At 39.3% G+C, this 18,268-nt stretch overlaps 1 protein-coding gene across 1 annotated transcript; it reads left to right on the top strand.

Annotated features, from left to right (window-relative positions):
- Positions 1 to 556: 556 nt before the first annotated feature.
- On the top strand, positions 557 to 12,297 carry LOC145494456 (uncharacterized). Its single transcript, XM_081473927.1, has 6 exons — positions 557 to 823; positions 3,125 to 3,190; positions 7,373 to 7,705; positions 8,135 to 8,302; positions 9,803 to 9,928; positions 10,382 to 12,297. Exons 1-6 carry the CDS (start codon positions 677 to 679, stop codon positions 10,496 to 10,498), a joined length of 957 nt encoding a protein of 318 aa, XP_081330053.1. The 5' UTR covers positions 557 to 676; the 3' UTR covers positions 10,499 to 12,297.
- The last annotated feature ends 5,971 nt before the right edge of the window (positions 12,298 to 18,268 follow it).

Raw genomic sequence — 18,268 nt, 5'->3', positions numbered from 1 at the left:
AGATTGGGAATAGAGAAATATTGCGCAGATTGAGTGGTAGTTTTACAGCACCGAAACTAAAATTGGTTACACTGCTTCTCAGAAATTTTGTTTTGCCTCTGTAATATCATTAAACGATCTGAATAATTTGAGGATAATCAAAGCGCGGAGTTTAATATTGGCTGGCCGGGAACACGCAGTTCGCAAACCGGAGAGCAACCACTGTTTAAATCTTCGATCGAACTTTCATGTTGAATTTGAAACTGAAAATACACTAAGCGGTCAATCTCCGATATAAATCTTGTGAGGTAAATGCCATTCTTGCAAATAGTCACTGCATATTTACGTTCAGAGTCACTCTGGTTCAGAGCAAAGACATACAAAGTCAAATACTGCTTCCGTACGCTACCCCTCCAAAAATCAATTTTGCTCGAAGACCGAACTGCAACGGAGTTTAGTTACCAGTCTTATACTGCGTGTTATTAGATAGAACGCATGATATGATTGGCTCCGTATATCACATTACGTCAGAGGACATGTCTGCTACATAGGACATAACTGCAACGGTACAGTCTCAAGGGAGGTAGAGAGAGGTCCCTGGGAACGAGGTTGCGAAAAATCGCCTGACGTATGACGTCATACATGTCCAAATTCTTCCTTCTTGCGTTGTTTGTGTTTCGAGTTTGTTTGACTAATCATGGCGTATCGAGCGCCTACTCTGCGAGGTTTAGCCGTCGCGCAGATGGTATTTGGTGCTTTAATGATCGTCTTTGGATTAGCATGTATTTTTGCTGCCCATCATTGGAGTTCGTACGTTGCTTTTGGAGTGTGGGTCGGCAGCTGGGTAAGTCAGAGAACTCGAGTGTTGTTCATTCGCTTATAATTGAGCTTACTTTGTGTGCGTGATGTTTTTATTGAAGATCTGATGGAAATCGTTAGATAAGAACAAAAGCTACAAAATTATTTTACTTTGGTAAAGACGGTGCAGATTGTAGATTTCATGTGAGTTTACATGTATGGCAAAAGTTCCCAAGTCAACCAATTAAGCCAGCCTCAGCAGATGTTATACGCTGAATTCCCGTATTTTTCAACTCTTCTTCTTTGATAGAGCAGTGCTTCACTGCACCTCTCGTTGTTAGTTGATGCTACAATAATGGCATCAAACAAATGCCCAATCATTGATGAACAAGAAGATCTTTTAGATCTTATAACCGCGCTTTTAAAATTTAACTGTTTGCTTAGCACTACCGTCGGAACGTAGTGCACATTTCAAAGCAGTCATTGATGATTCTTTTCTTACTGTAGACATCAGATCACTTGATCAACACAAACTGTATTATTGCACCATCAGTGGTAGCCGTTGACAAATCTCCGATGACGTAATGGTCCTAATCTAGAACTTTCTTCGGGATATGTATGGGCATGAACGATATGAACCACACGATAATAACACTATTAACAACAGCTTTCTTTCTTTAAAGACATGATTAAATTTGATTGGTGTTTTCCACGAGTAAAGGGCTAGCAAAGTAGTCACACAAGTCATGTAATTTAATAATGAAACTATCCCGACCGATGTATCGACTTTAGTCACTCTAGTGGCTACAGATTGAAAACGTGACAGAAAATTGGCGTTACTTTCGATTCTCACCAAATTTGGACAGTGGGAAGATCTCATCATTAGCCAATTACAGGCCATTTTTCAGCTCTTTTCCTCACATCCTCCCCCCTCGGGAGAATTTTGTCAAGTTAGCTAATTTAGTATGCAAGCAACCGTAATGGCGGTTGCTGTCGACGAAATGTTTATTTGCTCAAAATTGGGGCAAAATCTTTCGGAGATGGAAGTCAGGACATTTGTAAGGATACAGAAAGTAATATGGGACCAGTTGGTGGCTTCTAAGGCTGAATTTATCCAGAAGTAAGCTGTATTTTCGTTTTCGTGCCGAAAGCCACGCGGTGAAATATTATCGGTTTGTTCTGCTGTCTTGTTCTGTTTTTTCTCTTAGTCACTTTTGTAGCCCGCCGAGGCCATTCTTTCGTCTAAATGAGTTTAAAAAAGTTTGAAAAAGATGTTCCCATTCAAGTTTAAGCTCTCAGGCGATAATTCTGGAGTTTTTTGGCCGAAACGTCGGCTTTGTTATGTTTGTGTTTTTCGGTTGCCATGGGCGACCGTGGCTCCCTTAGTTAGGTCAAGTCTGGGGAGTGAGGTCACAAAAAATTCTAATTAATTCTGGTTTTGTTCGATTTCGCTGAAATTTTAGCACGAGAAAGCTGGATTGTTAAGGAATAGATTTACCTTCTGCCGATGTGTGGAAACTATTAACGCTAAAGTGATATATCGCTTCGATGTCAGGGTTTTGAAGAGATGTTTTTTGCAACGTGTAGGTTCGGCGTGATTTTGTAATCTGAGATTGTTGTTGACCCTGAAGAAACAAGGTTTGGCAAGTAAACATTACAGACTGCGTAATTCAAAGTTGGCCGAGTGGAGATCTGCGTCTGGTCTCCGACAAAAAAAAAATTAAAAAAAATAATAAACCAAGGGTAGAACATGAACCGCGCTCGGCCCATGGCCGCGCGGTTAATAAGTTATTGATTTTTTCATGATGCAAAAAGTAAATATAGCAATGGTGTTACCCATGAAAACACCCTTAACTTCAGTGTCATGGTCTTAAAACCCAAGACGAGTATGGTGACCCCCATTGTTTATTAACTGGTTGAAATGCAAATTTTTTGCAAGATCAAATAATGTGGGAGCCGATCGAGTGCCACGTGAAATTTTTGCAAATTCAGTCCAAAAGAGCTTTCTATTACATGCACTGAAAGGCTCTTTAATTTGAGATCGCTCCACGATTTCCAACTAATGTTTACAAACAAAAGGAAAGGAATCTGCTGTTGATTTCAGCAGACATTTGCTAAGGATGAGTGAATGCATGACAAACCAAGACATGTCTGCATCTACAGGAAGCCAATTTAAAGGCAGTGCTTATTAACAAAATTTATATCACCTTCGTGTGCAGCTCTTCAAGTAAATACTTGTACATAGTGAAATACAGACATGTACATGTGTAGGTATCACTGCCATTTATGTGAAACACTTGTGAAACCTCTAACAGTTATGAGTTGTTATTCTTCTGTCATATTGTAGGTCTTTATCACTGGAATATTGGGATATGTTGGAGCACGAGATGACTCAAAACCAAACAAATGTCTGGTAAGTTTTTTAACTTTGTATGTCTCAATTTCTCAATAGGTTGTGGAGGAATTTTTGACTTACGTTCTTCAACTGTACTTTCTGGAAAATTATTGAAAATCTTACTAATACTCTGAAGAAATTCTTGTTGGCAGTGTGCATATTTCTTAAACACAAGTGAGAGCCATATCAAACTGAAACATTGTGTTTGGCGTTTGTCCCTCAGCTTTTATTATCAAAATTAGCTACCACAACACTTGGAGCTATTTTAAAAAGAAGTGTTTTGTTTTCAAAATGATTAGGGTGTTAGGAAATTTTGGGAGACCTTGGGACTGATGTACATTGTATTGTATACATACATACTTAAATGCTGCGTAGAAGACCGGGGTGATTATTCATAAATTATTTCAATCAATACCTACATGTAACACTCCTTTCCACAGGTTTGCTTTGGAATATAATTACTAACAGTTACTATGAATGTTCAAAGCCTTGTTGCCTATTTTTGTATGAGGCAACAGACGAAGAGGTGCACTATGCCACATCATTTTGGTTGTGATGCACTGAAGTTTTGAGGAAATTGTTTATATATCAACAACATGTGTTTCTCAGTGTGTTTGTCTAGCTAGAATATACAGTACCGATCAGAAGAAACCTAAGAGGGAATGCTTGACCAAACGCATTCTGTTTCCGTTCCACATGCGTTCCTGTTCCCATTCTGTATCTGTTCCATATCCGTTCTGTATCAGTTCCGTATCCGTTCTGTATCCGTTCCATTCCCGTTCTGTATCTGTTCTGTGCTGTTTTGTTCCCGTTCTGTTAGCGTTCCATCGGTAAGCGTTCTTGGAACTCGTTCAGAGGAACGAGGTTTGCGAGAACTTGTTTACAAGATTAGCGACACTCATTTGCATTTCATAAAATGGGTTAAAACTGTCGCCTTTATGCGAGAATACGAACAGGAAACTTAAATTTTCATGGTGAAAATATGGGTCCAGTTACTCGAAAAATACGGGAAGATGGTATTGTAACTTCAAGGCCAGTTTATAGTAAGTATTTTTCTGGGTAATTCCTTTTTCCGAAACGATACGAAGCGACCGGCAATCCGTGTGTTTGCCTGAGGAAAGGAAGAAGTAAACCAGCTTGCCAAGCACTTTTAATGCCATCGATGAAAAAATGCAAGCAAAAGACAAATTTTCAGCTCTTGTATTTACACGAACACTTTTAGTGAGGTTTAACATTGAAGTATCGGCGAAAACTGTTCGGCGAATGCGGCAGAAACTTCGCTGAGGGACGCGAGCGGTGCAAAGTATGGACAAAATCCAAAGTGAGCATTTTGTGATACTTTTACTGACAGTATTTTCACAGGCGAATTTTCAGTAAAGACTGAACGTTATCCTCACCGATCCTTCCACAAAGTTGGTCAACAACACTGTAATAAAGGTTGACCAAGACATCGATGTTTTGTTTTGTTTCTCTTCACGAGGAAACCTTTCAATCCCAGTCTAACTCGACTCGTCCATCCATTTCCTTGTTTGGACATAAGTTGAGCTTGTTGACAATAACAAAATGGCCGCGATGAACACAAAATGGACAAGAAGATGCAGAGAAGACGCTTGCTTAGTGTGTGTAAAAAGAAATAAAAAAAGACATAAGATGATTCGTTCTGTCATTTTGTCAAGATCGCCGGGCTGGACAAAAATTGAATGAACATGTATTTAAAGTTACATCGTTTCCAAATCCTTGGTAAGCATTCTGTTAGCGTAACTTACTACCATGTGTTCTGAAGAACGCGTTCTCTTACAGTTTGTGTTCTGGAGAATGCTTTTTTCCATTTTTGTGATTCGTAACCATGCTGTATGCGTTCCATTTCCGTTCGGTATCAGTTCTGTATCCGTTCTGTATCCGTTCTCTAACTGTTCCGTTCACGTTCTCGTACCCGTTCTGTATCCGTTCTGTTCCCGTTCGCAAACGCCTTCCCTGTTAGGTTTCTTCTGATCGGCACTGTAGCACTCTGGTTGGTTGCTATGGCCACTACATGTACAGTGTATGTGAATGGTTCACCCCAGAATCCTAAACAATATTGTTGCATTTCTGAGAAAACAAAATATAGGACCAATACGCTATGTACAGATAAGATTTGTTACTTTATAAGTTTGGAAGAAAAAAAATTAGCCACAACAAATAAACTGAACTTTGGACTAAGCCATGTGACCTGCAGCCAGACTGCATGTACATGTATTGTGTATGTTAGCCTGATCCAGGCTCTCGGCAGTTGGGAACGAGCGAAAAAAGAGGGTGAGCCAGAAAAAATGAGGGAGGACTAAGGCAAGGAATGGTGAGATAGCCTGTAATAGTACATTGTATCTTTAACGACCCTCTTCTGGTATAGCAGGAGCTGTTACACACTCTGATTGGTTAACTTGACAGTACTGTCAACACTCTGTGGGTTCCCTCATTTCTTGTCAATCAGAAAGATGGCAAGTGCGGTCTGCATGCGCGATTTCAAAAAAGCCAAATTGCGTTTCATCTTGGACGATGGTCTGCAAGATTTCCCTAATAATCAAGTGCTAAGGAAGGAGCAAGAAATCTGCTTAGTAAATCTAGCTCGTGGGAAAGACATTTTCACGATTCTCCAAACCAGTTTTGGGAAAAGTTTAATTTTTCAGCTCTTTCCACAAACGAAGCAAAACAATGGCATATACAACACACAAAACAATCAACAGACTTGTGCACAAACAGTTACAACTGAATCATGTGGTGCCAGAACGAAGAAAGGAGGATTATATCTACACATCAAGCTCAAGAGACGTACAGTAAGCACATCGATTGAATTGATGCAAGAAACACTTGAACGGCTCTAGACAAAAGTATAACTTTCTTGAAGTAAAGCTATGGCGTCTCCAAAGAAAAAACCGGACAAGGACAAATATGATATCTGTGATAACAAGCACCATACTGTACTTGCAAACAGTTGTAATTAAACAGTTGGGCCTGGCATCACAATATACTGAAGAATGCAAGTAAGCAGCATGTTCACACAAAATTTCATGTTTTGTTCCTTGAAAGCAAATACTTAGAGACTTAAAGGTATATCTTGCTATAGAAATGGGCCATAAACAATGCATAAGCACATGGCAAATTAATTGCAGAGGTGTCAAACTCAGTGAAGTGACATGCAGACAACAGTGGAAACCATGCAGACTGGTTATGACCTTAAAAAATTTGCTATACTGCATAGTCTAACAGCTCAACCCTACTTAAAATTCCTCCTAATACCACACCATAAAGTGCTCTTCATTAAACACGAGTAAAGTGAAGAAAGGTCAAGAGACTGAAAAGAGAATGACAAATGTACAAATATCACGAACTGTAGGAGTCATGTGGGCCTGTCAACCCCATTTTAAACGAGCGATCAAAAACATGCAGTCAGATCAGGTTTCCTCTCACAAATTGTGCTACTTCCTTACGCGAGAAATGGGAGAACATTTCCAGCTAATTGACAAGTAGACATTTTTACTTTTTGACACCTCATTAAACCAAAGGTGGGTGGAAGAGGGTTGTTACAGATATTCTTACAAGCACTCTCCCTTCCCTTCCTCTCTTTAGTCCCCCCTCATTTTTTCTCTCGCTTACCCTCTTTTTTCGCTGATCCCCAACTACTGAGAGCCTGGAAGAGGCTATATGTTAATGTATGCAAAAATTGCTTTTATTTGGCATTCTCTCTAAATATAGTAATTTATTTTTATCTTCATTCATTCCTCAGCTAGTGAAATCTACTGGAAGTTTACATGTATATAATGTTTCAGGGCTGGAAAAAATGTGCTGTCCAGTCATCTGGGACAAGTAGATTTTCCCTCTGGGCAAGTAGCTTTTCATTCTCACTTGCCCAATGGGCAAGGGATCAGGCAAGTTGTCTGTCAACTACATCGTTAAAAGAACAAACTATGACTTGCCCAGGGCAAGCAAATTTTGAGAAGCTACTTGTCCTAAGGGCAAGCTGGAATTCCAAGTTTTTTTCGAGCCCTGTGTTTGTTATGGACTTTATTTTTAATTATTCATTTACAAAATAAATAAATACTCATCTGGCTAGCTTGTAACATAGAAATTGTAATTATGTACAGTACTCTACATTTTTTCATCAATGGGTTTTAAAAGTCATATTTTAGGCATTAACCATGTGTACGTTCTTGATTCTGTTACCAGATTGGATGTTTTATGGGTTTCTCCATCTTTGCTTGTGTCATTGCTGGAGTCATGTTCATCTGCTATGCTGTGACCCTGTCTGATTATTCCAGCCTCAAACACTGCGAGAGGACATATTATAATAATGATAACTATTATTCCTCATATCGCTACGGGAGCTATACGAACTGCTACCGCAAGTTTAATATGGATAGGGAGACAGCAGCAAATGTAGCCGGCTTGGGCTCTTGTCTGCTTATCTTCTCTATTGTGGAGTTCTTTTTGGCCCTTACGGCATCCGTCTACTGCTGTGCTAGTGTCTGTTGTAACACTCCATCTGGTGCTGTGAGATCTGTAAGTTGCAATACTCAACTCTTGTAATTCTTGCATGTAAGGCGCTTTTCAATTGAGTATTGAAAGTAATCAGGCAATTACTTTGGTTTTGGTTTTGGTTTTACGACGCTCAATTGAAAAGCACTCTTACTATTTAACATGTATTTCATGTATTTTATGATAACTGAGAGAATTCTTGTTCCCTAATTTGCCAAGAGCCACAATTGATGAGGGTGGTTTCCATAGAATTGGCATACATGTAAAACTTGAGAAATTGTGGTGAATTTCCCATTAGACTGAATCTGTCAAGTTAAAGAATGCAATTGGGATATTTGAGACATTTAAATTTAAGGGAAGTCGTTATCTTCAAGAATAGTTTTTGAGTTTTCAATTTTTCTGATTTCAACTGTTATTGACATCTTTTAATGCTTTTCCTCTGATTGTTGGTAGACCGCCGCAACCAATCAACAGGTCATGTTCATACCACAGCAACCCCAGTACATGTACCCGGGAGCACAGGGAGGTATGGTTCTTTTTCAGCCAAGCGGTGCAATGACCGCTATGCCACAGGGGCACCCAGCAGCAGGCCAGCCAGCTGTTTTTGTTCCTTCATCACAGGTGACATTCATTTAATTAAGTTAGTTCTAATCATGATGAAAACTCAAGTGCCGATTGTCGGCCCTCGTGCATGTGGGTTGCATATGAAATCCACAAATACATGGTTAGTTCTGCAGTTCGAAGCCTCACTTATCTCAGTCGCTGTGCTGTAGGATGTACATGAGGTTGATTATTCGTTTAGAAAGCTCTCTATTTCGAGGACGAAGAAAACTTGATGCGTATAATTTGTCGTATAATTATCTCACCTACAGTAGTTTCCATTTATTTTGGTCTGGGACATCTGGGGCTTGTTTGAATTGAATAGTCAGATGACTCCCAGCTTATTTCAACCATTCATGTCTTGTCGACCTTGACAATATCAAGCTTCGCACTAGAAGCTAGGGAAGAATGTACAGGCCATGAAAATCCTAGGTTTTACAGAAGCATGGAACCTGAGATCAAAGAACTGCTCGATGTCCAACTTTGCACAAGTCTGCACACTGCTTTCAGCTTTTTCTCACTTCTGGACAAGTGTCATTGGGATGTAGGTATTGAATGAAGAGGATTGCTCTTTCCTAAGCACGCCATACTGCAAATCCCTTCAAAAACACATCTTGCTTGTATTGTGCAGCGATTTTCAATCACACTAGTGCTTGTTCACATAGTTACATTCTTCTTAGAAGCAAAACATTGTCACAGGCCAACTCACCCCATTCTTCGCTATTGCCCTGTCATGGCCATGACAGGCCAACTCACCCCATTCTTCGCTATTGCCCTGTCATGGCCATGAAAAGGGCTAATTTTGTGGACCTCAAAAATTCATAGGAAATTAACGAAAATAGCTACAATGATAATTTTTTTGCAGTGGTGATATGAAAAATAAGGAGATTTAAGTAAGCGAAAAAATTTTGGGGGTTAGTTGCACTTTAACTGAATGAAACAATCATCCTTTTCTAGTGACTTATAATTCCCTTAAAGGCGATTCCACTTTCGTGGTAGAAGATTAATTTATTGCTAGATGCACTTGACTTAATTGTCCTGCATGTCTCTGTTTTGGTTGGTTTTTTCTATTGTTTTCAATTTCTTGAATTTTCTTGAGATAGTCTTGTAATTTCTTTAATTTGTTCCTATTTTCCTATTTTCTGCTCTTTTTAATAATAAATCTGGTTTTGCCTGTTCTTCGACTCTTAAGTGTACACGATACTGAACTAGAAAACCCTTATAATCATTTTAATAACCATACTGAATTGGGCTGGAAGTATCAGACACCAATTTTGAATAGCAAGATCCTTGTATCTGTGTCGCATCTACAAATAATTTTTTACATAACATATGACCGTCATCCTGTGATTAGCTATGTACCCACACTTTTCACATACATGGCATCAATGTCTAAACTACTGTCGGTGTCATCAAGTACGATCTGTCAGAATGGACTGAGGTATTTGAAGAGTACAGACATTTGCATGTACATATATTTTAGTACAGTATGCAATAAATAATTAAATTACCATCTCACAGGCTGGAGTACCTGTGCAGCAACCTATGTTCTGGGCCATGCCATCAGGATCCAACCCAGCTGGTACAGTGCCTGTGTCATATGCTGGTGGTACTGGTACTCAGGTGCAGACTCCTGGACAAGTTCAGGTATGAACATGCAGACTTTCCATGCAACATGTTGAAAGTGATTTTAGTGTTAATGTAAATATGCGTATCAGGCACAGCACTGTACTTACAAGTTTATATTTCATTTGAAAACCTGGCCCCTTTATGTAGTTAACTACCTACTTGCTAATGTCATCTTCATTAGTTATAACGACCACACTCAGTTATCCACTTCCTTTGGCTGTGTAAGTATCAATCACCAACTTCCAATAGCAAGATCCAAGCTAGGCTACAGAGGAAGCCAACAATGTGCAAAGAGCCAATCACTTACACTGTACGTGCTACCAAAGCAATAACAAACTGCCGCATGTTCATAAAGAAGGGGGTTAGTGTTTTTGTGTGATCACCCTTAATAAAAATGATTTTTTTTATGTTGATATCATGATTAAGTAATAATTATCTGTTGAATGTTTTGTTTTGACCTCGTCCTATCAGCTGCCAAAGAATTATGAGAGACCACCACCTTATTCATTCACACAGACAGGCAACGCTCCGCCATCGACTGCTTCTGGCATTACTCCTTCTGAAGCTGTCAGTAATGTTAATGTGTGAAAACAGCGGTAACATAAGTGCTTAGTAATGATGGGCATGCTTTTAACAAATAGTTGTAGACAGTTGTTTATTAATGCACTTGGCATATAAGCCCTTGCTTGAGTGTGCTGCAGTTTACCAGAGCAGTTTTTTAATTTCTACCGCAGCAGTCTAGTGTTGTGCCAGGCTCTGTAATTTGGCATTTTGTGGTGAAAGCCACATTTTTTGTTCCGAAAAAATAAAAAAAAAACTTTCCTGCAAGTTGTGTAGCAGTTCAGTAATGGCAATTTTCACATAAGTCGCGGATAAATTAGGTGATGTATTCATACAGGATTCGTTCAAGAGGAAGAGCTTGTCTCAATCAACAATCCTGGCCAAAAGGGTTTGGGACACTTCTCATTATTCTCGCTTTTTTTTTACGTGGAAACTGCAAGTAACCCACAATTTCCTGTCGTAGAAATAGCTTTACATAGCCTTACATAACAAAGCTCTTTCCTCCCTCCCCCTAAACGATGTTGAAGTCCTCTCCTGAACGCAACATTGTCCAGGTCAACAGGACAGGGTGGGGGTAAATTGAATTACTGTTGTTAAAGAAAATTGACAGTACTTTTTGGCCAGGATTGAAGTAGCAGTGTTTATACTAGAGGCCTATTTAGTGTGAATACGGGCTATATACTGTTTTGGACAAGACGTTAGCTCTATCTATTTAATGTGATGGATATATTTATGTGTCTATTTACCCTCCGTCTGTCTTCAATTGTAATCATTCACTCACTCACTGGGTAGGAGGAGTTATTAACTTTCCTCGGATATCATCTTGGCTGTCTGGGAAAGCATCGTCTTCCAATGAAGACGAGATTAACAGAAGCTTTGATGAGTCATTTCTTACTTCCACAAGATCGATTCCAACGGTCAATTGTAACTCCTCTGAGCGCTTGCAACGTGCTCTGGTAATTAAAGCTCAAAAGTACTTCTACCCCAGGCCACACGCTAAACCAATATCCCGCGCTTTTAACTGGGTGTATGTTTTTTGAATAGATCTTATTCTGATTGGCCACTTTTAATGTATATTCATGGTCATTTTGACTGCGTAATTAAAAAATATAGTTTATGTTTTTATAATAGGCAACTTTGTCATCACTTTTAGCTTGTTTAAGAATTTAAAATTAGAACCAGCTGGAAATGCCTGGTAGAGAGAAGTCACGTGACCCCAAAAGAGGACAAAAAGGTCCGCAAATTTATTTTTACGGTCAGGCCTGCCGTCCACACTAATCCGTCAAGAAAGCGGAGCTTTTCAAAAACGCTCTTCAAACAAGAGGAATTTTAAAACGCCGGGTTTTCGTTTTCGTATAAACGAAAAACATTCTGAACATTTCGAAAACGATGACATGGCGATAATTATGTGATTTCCCCGACCGAGTGTTCCTCAAACACAAATCCAAAATGACCAGTGATTCTTGCGTTTCCAAATTCCTCCGGCGTAGTGTGGACGGAAAACATTGGATGCGTTTTCTATTTTTACCGGTGTAGTGTGGGCGGGGCCTTTCCAAAGGAGAGAGATGTCATGAACACATGCCGCCGTGACGTCATGTATAAACAATGTTTTGGCGGCTTAGATGGCAGGTGTCTGATGACTTTGTGGCAATCATATATACAATTATGTTAAATACATTTAAAATTATTATCATTGTAGAAATGATGTAAAATCCAAGTGCAAAGTCATTGCAGTTTATAGTTCGTAGAATTTTTTTGTAGGGCAGGCCCCATCCTAATATTGTATGTTAATTGACTAATAAAGTATGTGAAACATGCTCAAACGCCATTTAGAATTAGCATTTGTTGATTTCAGTTTCTTTTTTCTTTTTATCTTGGAATTTTTTTTTGCCGAAGAATTCGTCGGTGATAAAGATATTCAGGAATTGATACACGATGGAGGTAAACTGGGAAGGAAGCGAAATTTTAAAGTTTTTGAAAGGAAAATTGGATGTTTCTGAAGGAGTCAAATAGGTCACATTTTCTTATGGTCGTAACTGAGAAAGCGCGATCGGTCAGTAAAACGACAGTCAGATGTAATTCAATTACCATTGCTACCTATCGATTTTTTGAGTCCCGCGCGACCAATGCCTCGCTATTAGTGAAATAGTGCTTCGTTAAACATTGTCAGAAGCATATGCTTCTGACATCGTCCAACAGCAATCAGGGTTACACAGAGAAGGAGAAACACTTTCTTAGCTGCCAAACTGTCCATCAACAGTGAGTACAAGGAGGGAAATACTGAACATTTGCACAGTTTCGTGCTAACGACAGGGAAAACGAAGAAGAAATAGTAAATTAAGTGGAAGCGAGGAAACCGTTTGTGTTGATCCTAGCACTCGCTAAGACAAGTGATTTCACGCTTTTTTTTCAGGAAAGATTATGCAACATCATAGCCTGCAGAATAAGAGGTCTTGTGGGGCAGAGCACCATGCATATACAGGCGTCTAGACTGTAAAATAGGGCAGGAAAAAGAAAATATAAGCGCCATCCTGTGAAAAGGTTACCAGCGACCGCTCTCGGCCAGTTCCGCTCGCCCTATAACCCAATCGGAGGCCTGTTTACAGCCTAACGAGCGTCAAGCTTGACGGCGAGCGCGCATCTAAGCTGCCTGCTTCCAACCTCATATACGTGGTCACTTAGAAAGCCAACAATTGCAAAGTGAAAAGATAAGAAAGTAGACTACGAGCAGTTCCTCCCCCCTTAGGGCCTGTTTACAAGGAGGAAGGGTTGCCCTAGCAAGCGGGTTAACCCTAGATGGACGGCAAAAGATAGCCTGGTTTACAAGTTAAATTTCACAGGTAGGGGGTAACCCTACAACCCGGGACAACTCAACGCGCGGTTACACTCAAAGGGCCTGGAAACAATTAGAAAGTTAACCTGGGTAGTCGGGTTAACCCTACCTGGAGTGTTAACAAGGGAAAAAGTTAACCCCCCTGCCAGGGTAACCCTAGCACGCAGATACGGTAACCCGCCTACCCGGGTAACCCAAGTTGCCTTGTAAACACGAAGAAGAAAAAAAAAGGAAATGTGTGAGTCCTTGGGTAACCCGCTTGCCAGGGTAACCCGCTTGCTAGGGCAACCTTCTCTCCTTGTAAACGGGCCATTTGTCCGTCGTGCGTCGGTGACGCAAAAAAAACCGCAGGGAAAAATGGCCGCGCGAAACCCTAGGGGCAAGAAACGCGTGAAAGGATATTTGGAAGCTTCGAGGCATTATAGTTCCCATGCTCCACCTAGCTCCTTTTGGAGGAAGCAAGAATAAAAGGTTGTGATCACAGGTTCCTCAAATGGGCATACAGAACCACGCTAGTTACCATCACTGAGCACAGAGTCGACTGAATTGAAAGACTGAATTGAAATAACAGTATATTATATTTAGTTTACGTGAAAACAATAGGTAGAAAGAGTTAAGAGTCACTGACTGAAAACATCGAGAATGGCTGGCCAAGTTAGAAAATCGAAAACCCTGAAACTTTGCCTAAAGAAAGCTTTTAGGGAGCCACTTTCGAAAATATTATTCCGATTTTCTTAGAATTTAAAGCCTTCGAGAAATTCGCAAAAAACGAAAATATAGCTTTTTGCCTCATTAAATATGCAAAAAATATCTGGAAAATTGACAAAGTTCTCGGTATTCGCATTGAAACAATTTACAAAACTAGAACTCGGGGTTAACTTAGCATAAGAGCTTTACTTTTCTTCTATCTAACAATAGGAAGTTTTACATTGTTCAAGCATTTTGAAGGATTCCGTCTACCGTTGAAGAATTGCCTTCTAAAGCCCCTATGAAAACGGCAAAAATTGCGTAGTTTTAGGGGCTTAAAACGCATCTTGGTATGTCCGATATGGAGCTAAAACAAGTACTGTGCAAAAGAGTGTCGTTTCTACTAAATTAATATGGGAAATATTTCTGGGCAATCAAGGTTCACACAGGTAAAATGCAAAAGTTCGCGACAGTCTCTTCTCAAATTTGCATAATGCGGTATGTTCAAAGAACTCTACTGTTGAGCACTATAGTCTGTTTTTGTTCCATTTGCGGACCATGCTTTGTGGGAAATATACAAAAACTGAGTTGATCCATGTCATTATTACAACATTGTTTCATTATTTCACGCAAGGTAAATAAAAATACAGAAAAAGCCCAAAATATAAGTTCAAAGTCACATAGACTAAACACGCTACATGTATTACGTGACTAGCGTCACGTAAGATATATTTTCAGTTAGCTCCAATTAAAATTCCTCGATTATTGAGGTTTAGACACTTGCTTATAATAGAGACATATCAGGGTTTGTCTTTCCCGTTTATATACACTCGACTAGTCTGCAAATATTCGAAAGGAGACTGGTCTTCTAAAGTAAATTTTAACATGTGTCTCGATTTTGATCTTGATGGAAAATGAATTAATTAAGACCAAGTTTACCACAGGACCAGGCAGGGGTGATACATGCCATCTCTCCTTTTTGGATGAAACTTTGCCAGATTGGAGGTACTACCCAACAACTCTAAAAGACAAAGTGGGCCGGCTTTGTGACTTTTCTCTTAGGAGTTAGACCACCCCCCCCCCCCCCCCCCCACCTGGTTTTTTGCCCAAAATCCCAAAAATGTCACTAAAATAAGCATCAAATTTAAACATCGCTCCTGCTTACAGAATACATTAAATTTTATTGGTATTTTACACAAATAAAGGTTGGACCTATCTTAGTTCACACCCGGAATTTCAAGTTATTTGAAGTGACAGGTGCCAATCATGGAGTGTCATTTCCTACCCATGTCACGCAACATTTAGCTATAAGGCAAATTAGCTCGAATTCTGACTCAAATATTGCTTAAGTCCAACTTTCTAAATCAAAACTAATTTCATCGCAGTTTAGAGTCACTCTTGGCCTGCTGAAATCAAGAATAAAATTTTTGGCATCTGTTATTTTTTGGCAACAATAGCTGTTCAAACAACATGACAAGAGGCTAGTTTTAACAAAGAGACAAGGGCGAAATCTAAAAATATTAGATATCATAGAATCAGTTCATCAAAGTTTTCTATGTTAATGTCATCAACAAAGTCTTTGAATATTATTCAGGACAGTGGAAGCTCAATGAATGCAAAACTCTTTGCAATACCCCTTAACCCTCGGATGTATAAGCGGGGGTTGGATACCATCGCCCAATAAGGTATTTTCAAAATTTTGAAGACGGTTTACTTTAAGGGGCTGAAACTTTCAGTAGCTGTTCATTCATCCTTCACAAATATTTTGATATGTCAATTGTGTGTCCATCATTTTTTATGTTTCCATAGCAACCACTAGTTTCATGTAGGTTTGGCCAAACATCAACTTTTTTGACCTAATTCTGTATTTTTTCCCAGTTTTCTTCATCAAATTCCAGAAATTCACCAATATGTACATTTCATAAGCATTTTGGCTTGATTTTGTATCAATCTCCATTATTTCTTGACTTTTTAGGAAAAAAGTAAAATCCAAGATGGCGGATCCAAGATGACGTGTCAAATGACGTCATTTGGCATCATATGAAATCGCAACCAACAAATATGGTATCATTTTGTCGAACAAGCTCAGGGCTATCTAATCAATGTAAATTTATTTCGCTGTGCCTAAACAGAGCGCAACCCCAAGAGGGTTCCCTCCATTTCCCCCTTGTGCATCCGATGGTTAAAATAACAGTGCAAAACACCTCAATTCTATTTGTACAATTTAAATATGGGAATAAAGGGCCATGATATTTAAATTCTAAAAAATTGACTAGTTAGATGAGAGTTTTTCTGGGCAAATCTTACTTTTTAGATTACCTTTGAAACCCTGCTCGATCATCACGGGCAGGTCACATGCTTGATGTTGCAATTGATTATTGTCAACTCTTACTTTACACTCGGCATACAAACTCATCAATCCTGAGAAGTATTCTTTTCTGAAATTATTGTTTGCCCTCGTATACTAACTCTTGAGCTCACCCAATGAATATTCATTTCGTGCGAATCGAATTAAAAAACATCTATGATTTTTTTTTTTTTACTTTGCTGCATCAGGCAGGCAAATAAATTTTAATTGGTATAAAGATAAACATTGTGCATGTAATTTTGAAAACATTGGAACAAGAACCAAAGACCTTGATCGGCAGCAAATAATATCACCAAGTGATAATTAATAGCTTGTTGTTGTTATTATTATTATTTATCATATTTATTTATATTTATTGTTGTTATTCATTATTTATTACCACTGCGCGAGGGATTTCAATCTCTATTTATAGATGTGCACACTCCAATGATAAGAATGGCTTCGATGTTTTGCTCAATTGTAACTTTTTGGAAAGAAAAGCCCGACAATACCAGATGTTACCTTTGTTCTCATCTCATCCACTCACTTGCCAGCCTTAGAGAGTGCACAGGCATTTAAAGATCGTCAGATATGATTTCAGTGATCCACAGACGGAAAGGACCTCTGTGACAGAAGAATTGCCACAGGAACGTTTTGGTTACGTAATTCATGCATAGTGTATGGGCGCAAAAAAAGATTTTGAACGGTCGTGGACCTTCCAACACAAGTCTTGGCATCTTTGTTTGCTCCTTTGATGTTTGCCGGGCTTCACAACCATTCCCACCTATTAACTATGGTCTAGGACCTCGCAATCTATTGAAGGAGAGTCCCAAGTTGTCAAAGATACAAGAGTGTATTCCTCCTACCCTGAAGAGGGATTCACAAAAGCATACCAATCTTTTGCAGTCTGCAGAGACACATGGATGCGGGTAAACACCTAAAGAAGTTAGAGAGAGAAGGGGATAGACAGCATCAAGATAAAATGGGTTTAAATTCCAAACATCCTTTAGTGATCATGATCCACATGAGAAATCTCAATGGGATGGGTCTGAAAACATCACGAAGAGGAACCCGCTTTTCTGAGAAACTGAACACATATCCGAAAAGAACATTCTTGGAAGATGAGAGGACAGGACGAAACTGTAGTAAATTAGTACAGTAAGATGAGACTGTGCAAGACAGTAGTGGTAGGAAAATGTCCAGCAAAGAAGAGTAGCTTGCTGCAGACCAAATAGCCCAGTACTTCAGCATGTTGTCTGTAATGTACAGAAGTGGCTGACTAGCTATACACCAGGCTGATCTGAGTCCGTCTCAAGATGAAGCAGAAGAGATCTTGACCAGGCTTGCAGTACGAAGACAGTACTACTTGCCAGCTACTTTACCATCCACAATGTAGAATATGTAATACAGTCTTGTGACCAGAAAAAAAACAAATAAGTTATTGTACAGGGCTATGGAGCTACGCATATACATAGGAGGTTTCTGAGCAGAAAAGAAAATGATGGCCAAGAGCCAATCAAGCTTCTTGAGTGCCTAGAAAAATTTAAAAAGTTCAAGCGGGCCAAACCTTGCTAAACCTAAGGCACTGGTGCTGTGTATGTTGTCATGTGTGCTCGCTTGGACCCTAGGTTTTAGATAATTTCAGCTACTAGATCTTCTCGAGGCTCAATTTTTCCTCAGAATTGCAATTTTTTTCACACATCTTCTTACTCGCAGACATGCGATTATTTCCAATGTTTTGTGCTAACATCTTTCAGGTATAACCTTTATCTGCGGTTAATTCAGTGTAGGACCTTTCAGAAGAAAAACGCATTTTCATAAAAGCTAGCTAAAGCTCAATCTTACAGTTCAAGTATTACATACAACTGTACGTGTTTACCAAGATTTACTTGCATGCCTGATGCAGCAAAATGAAAATTTCAAGGGTTTT

Source organism: Orbicella franksi, chromosome 8 (assembly GCF_964199315.1).
Source record: "Orbicella franksi chromosome 8, jaOrbFran1.1, whole genome shotgun sequence".
In the NCBI taxonomy this organism is placed as follows: Eukaryota; Metazoa; Cnidaria; class Anthozoa; order Scleractinia; family Merulinidae; genus Orbicella; species Orbicella franksi.
This window is presented reverse-complemented; position numbering and strand designations above follow the sequence as displayed.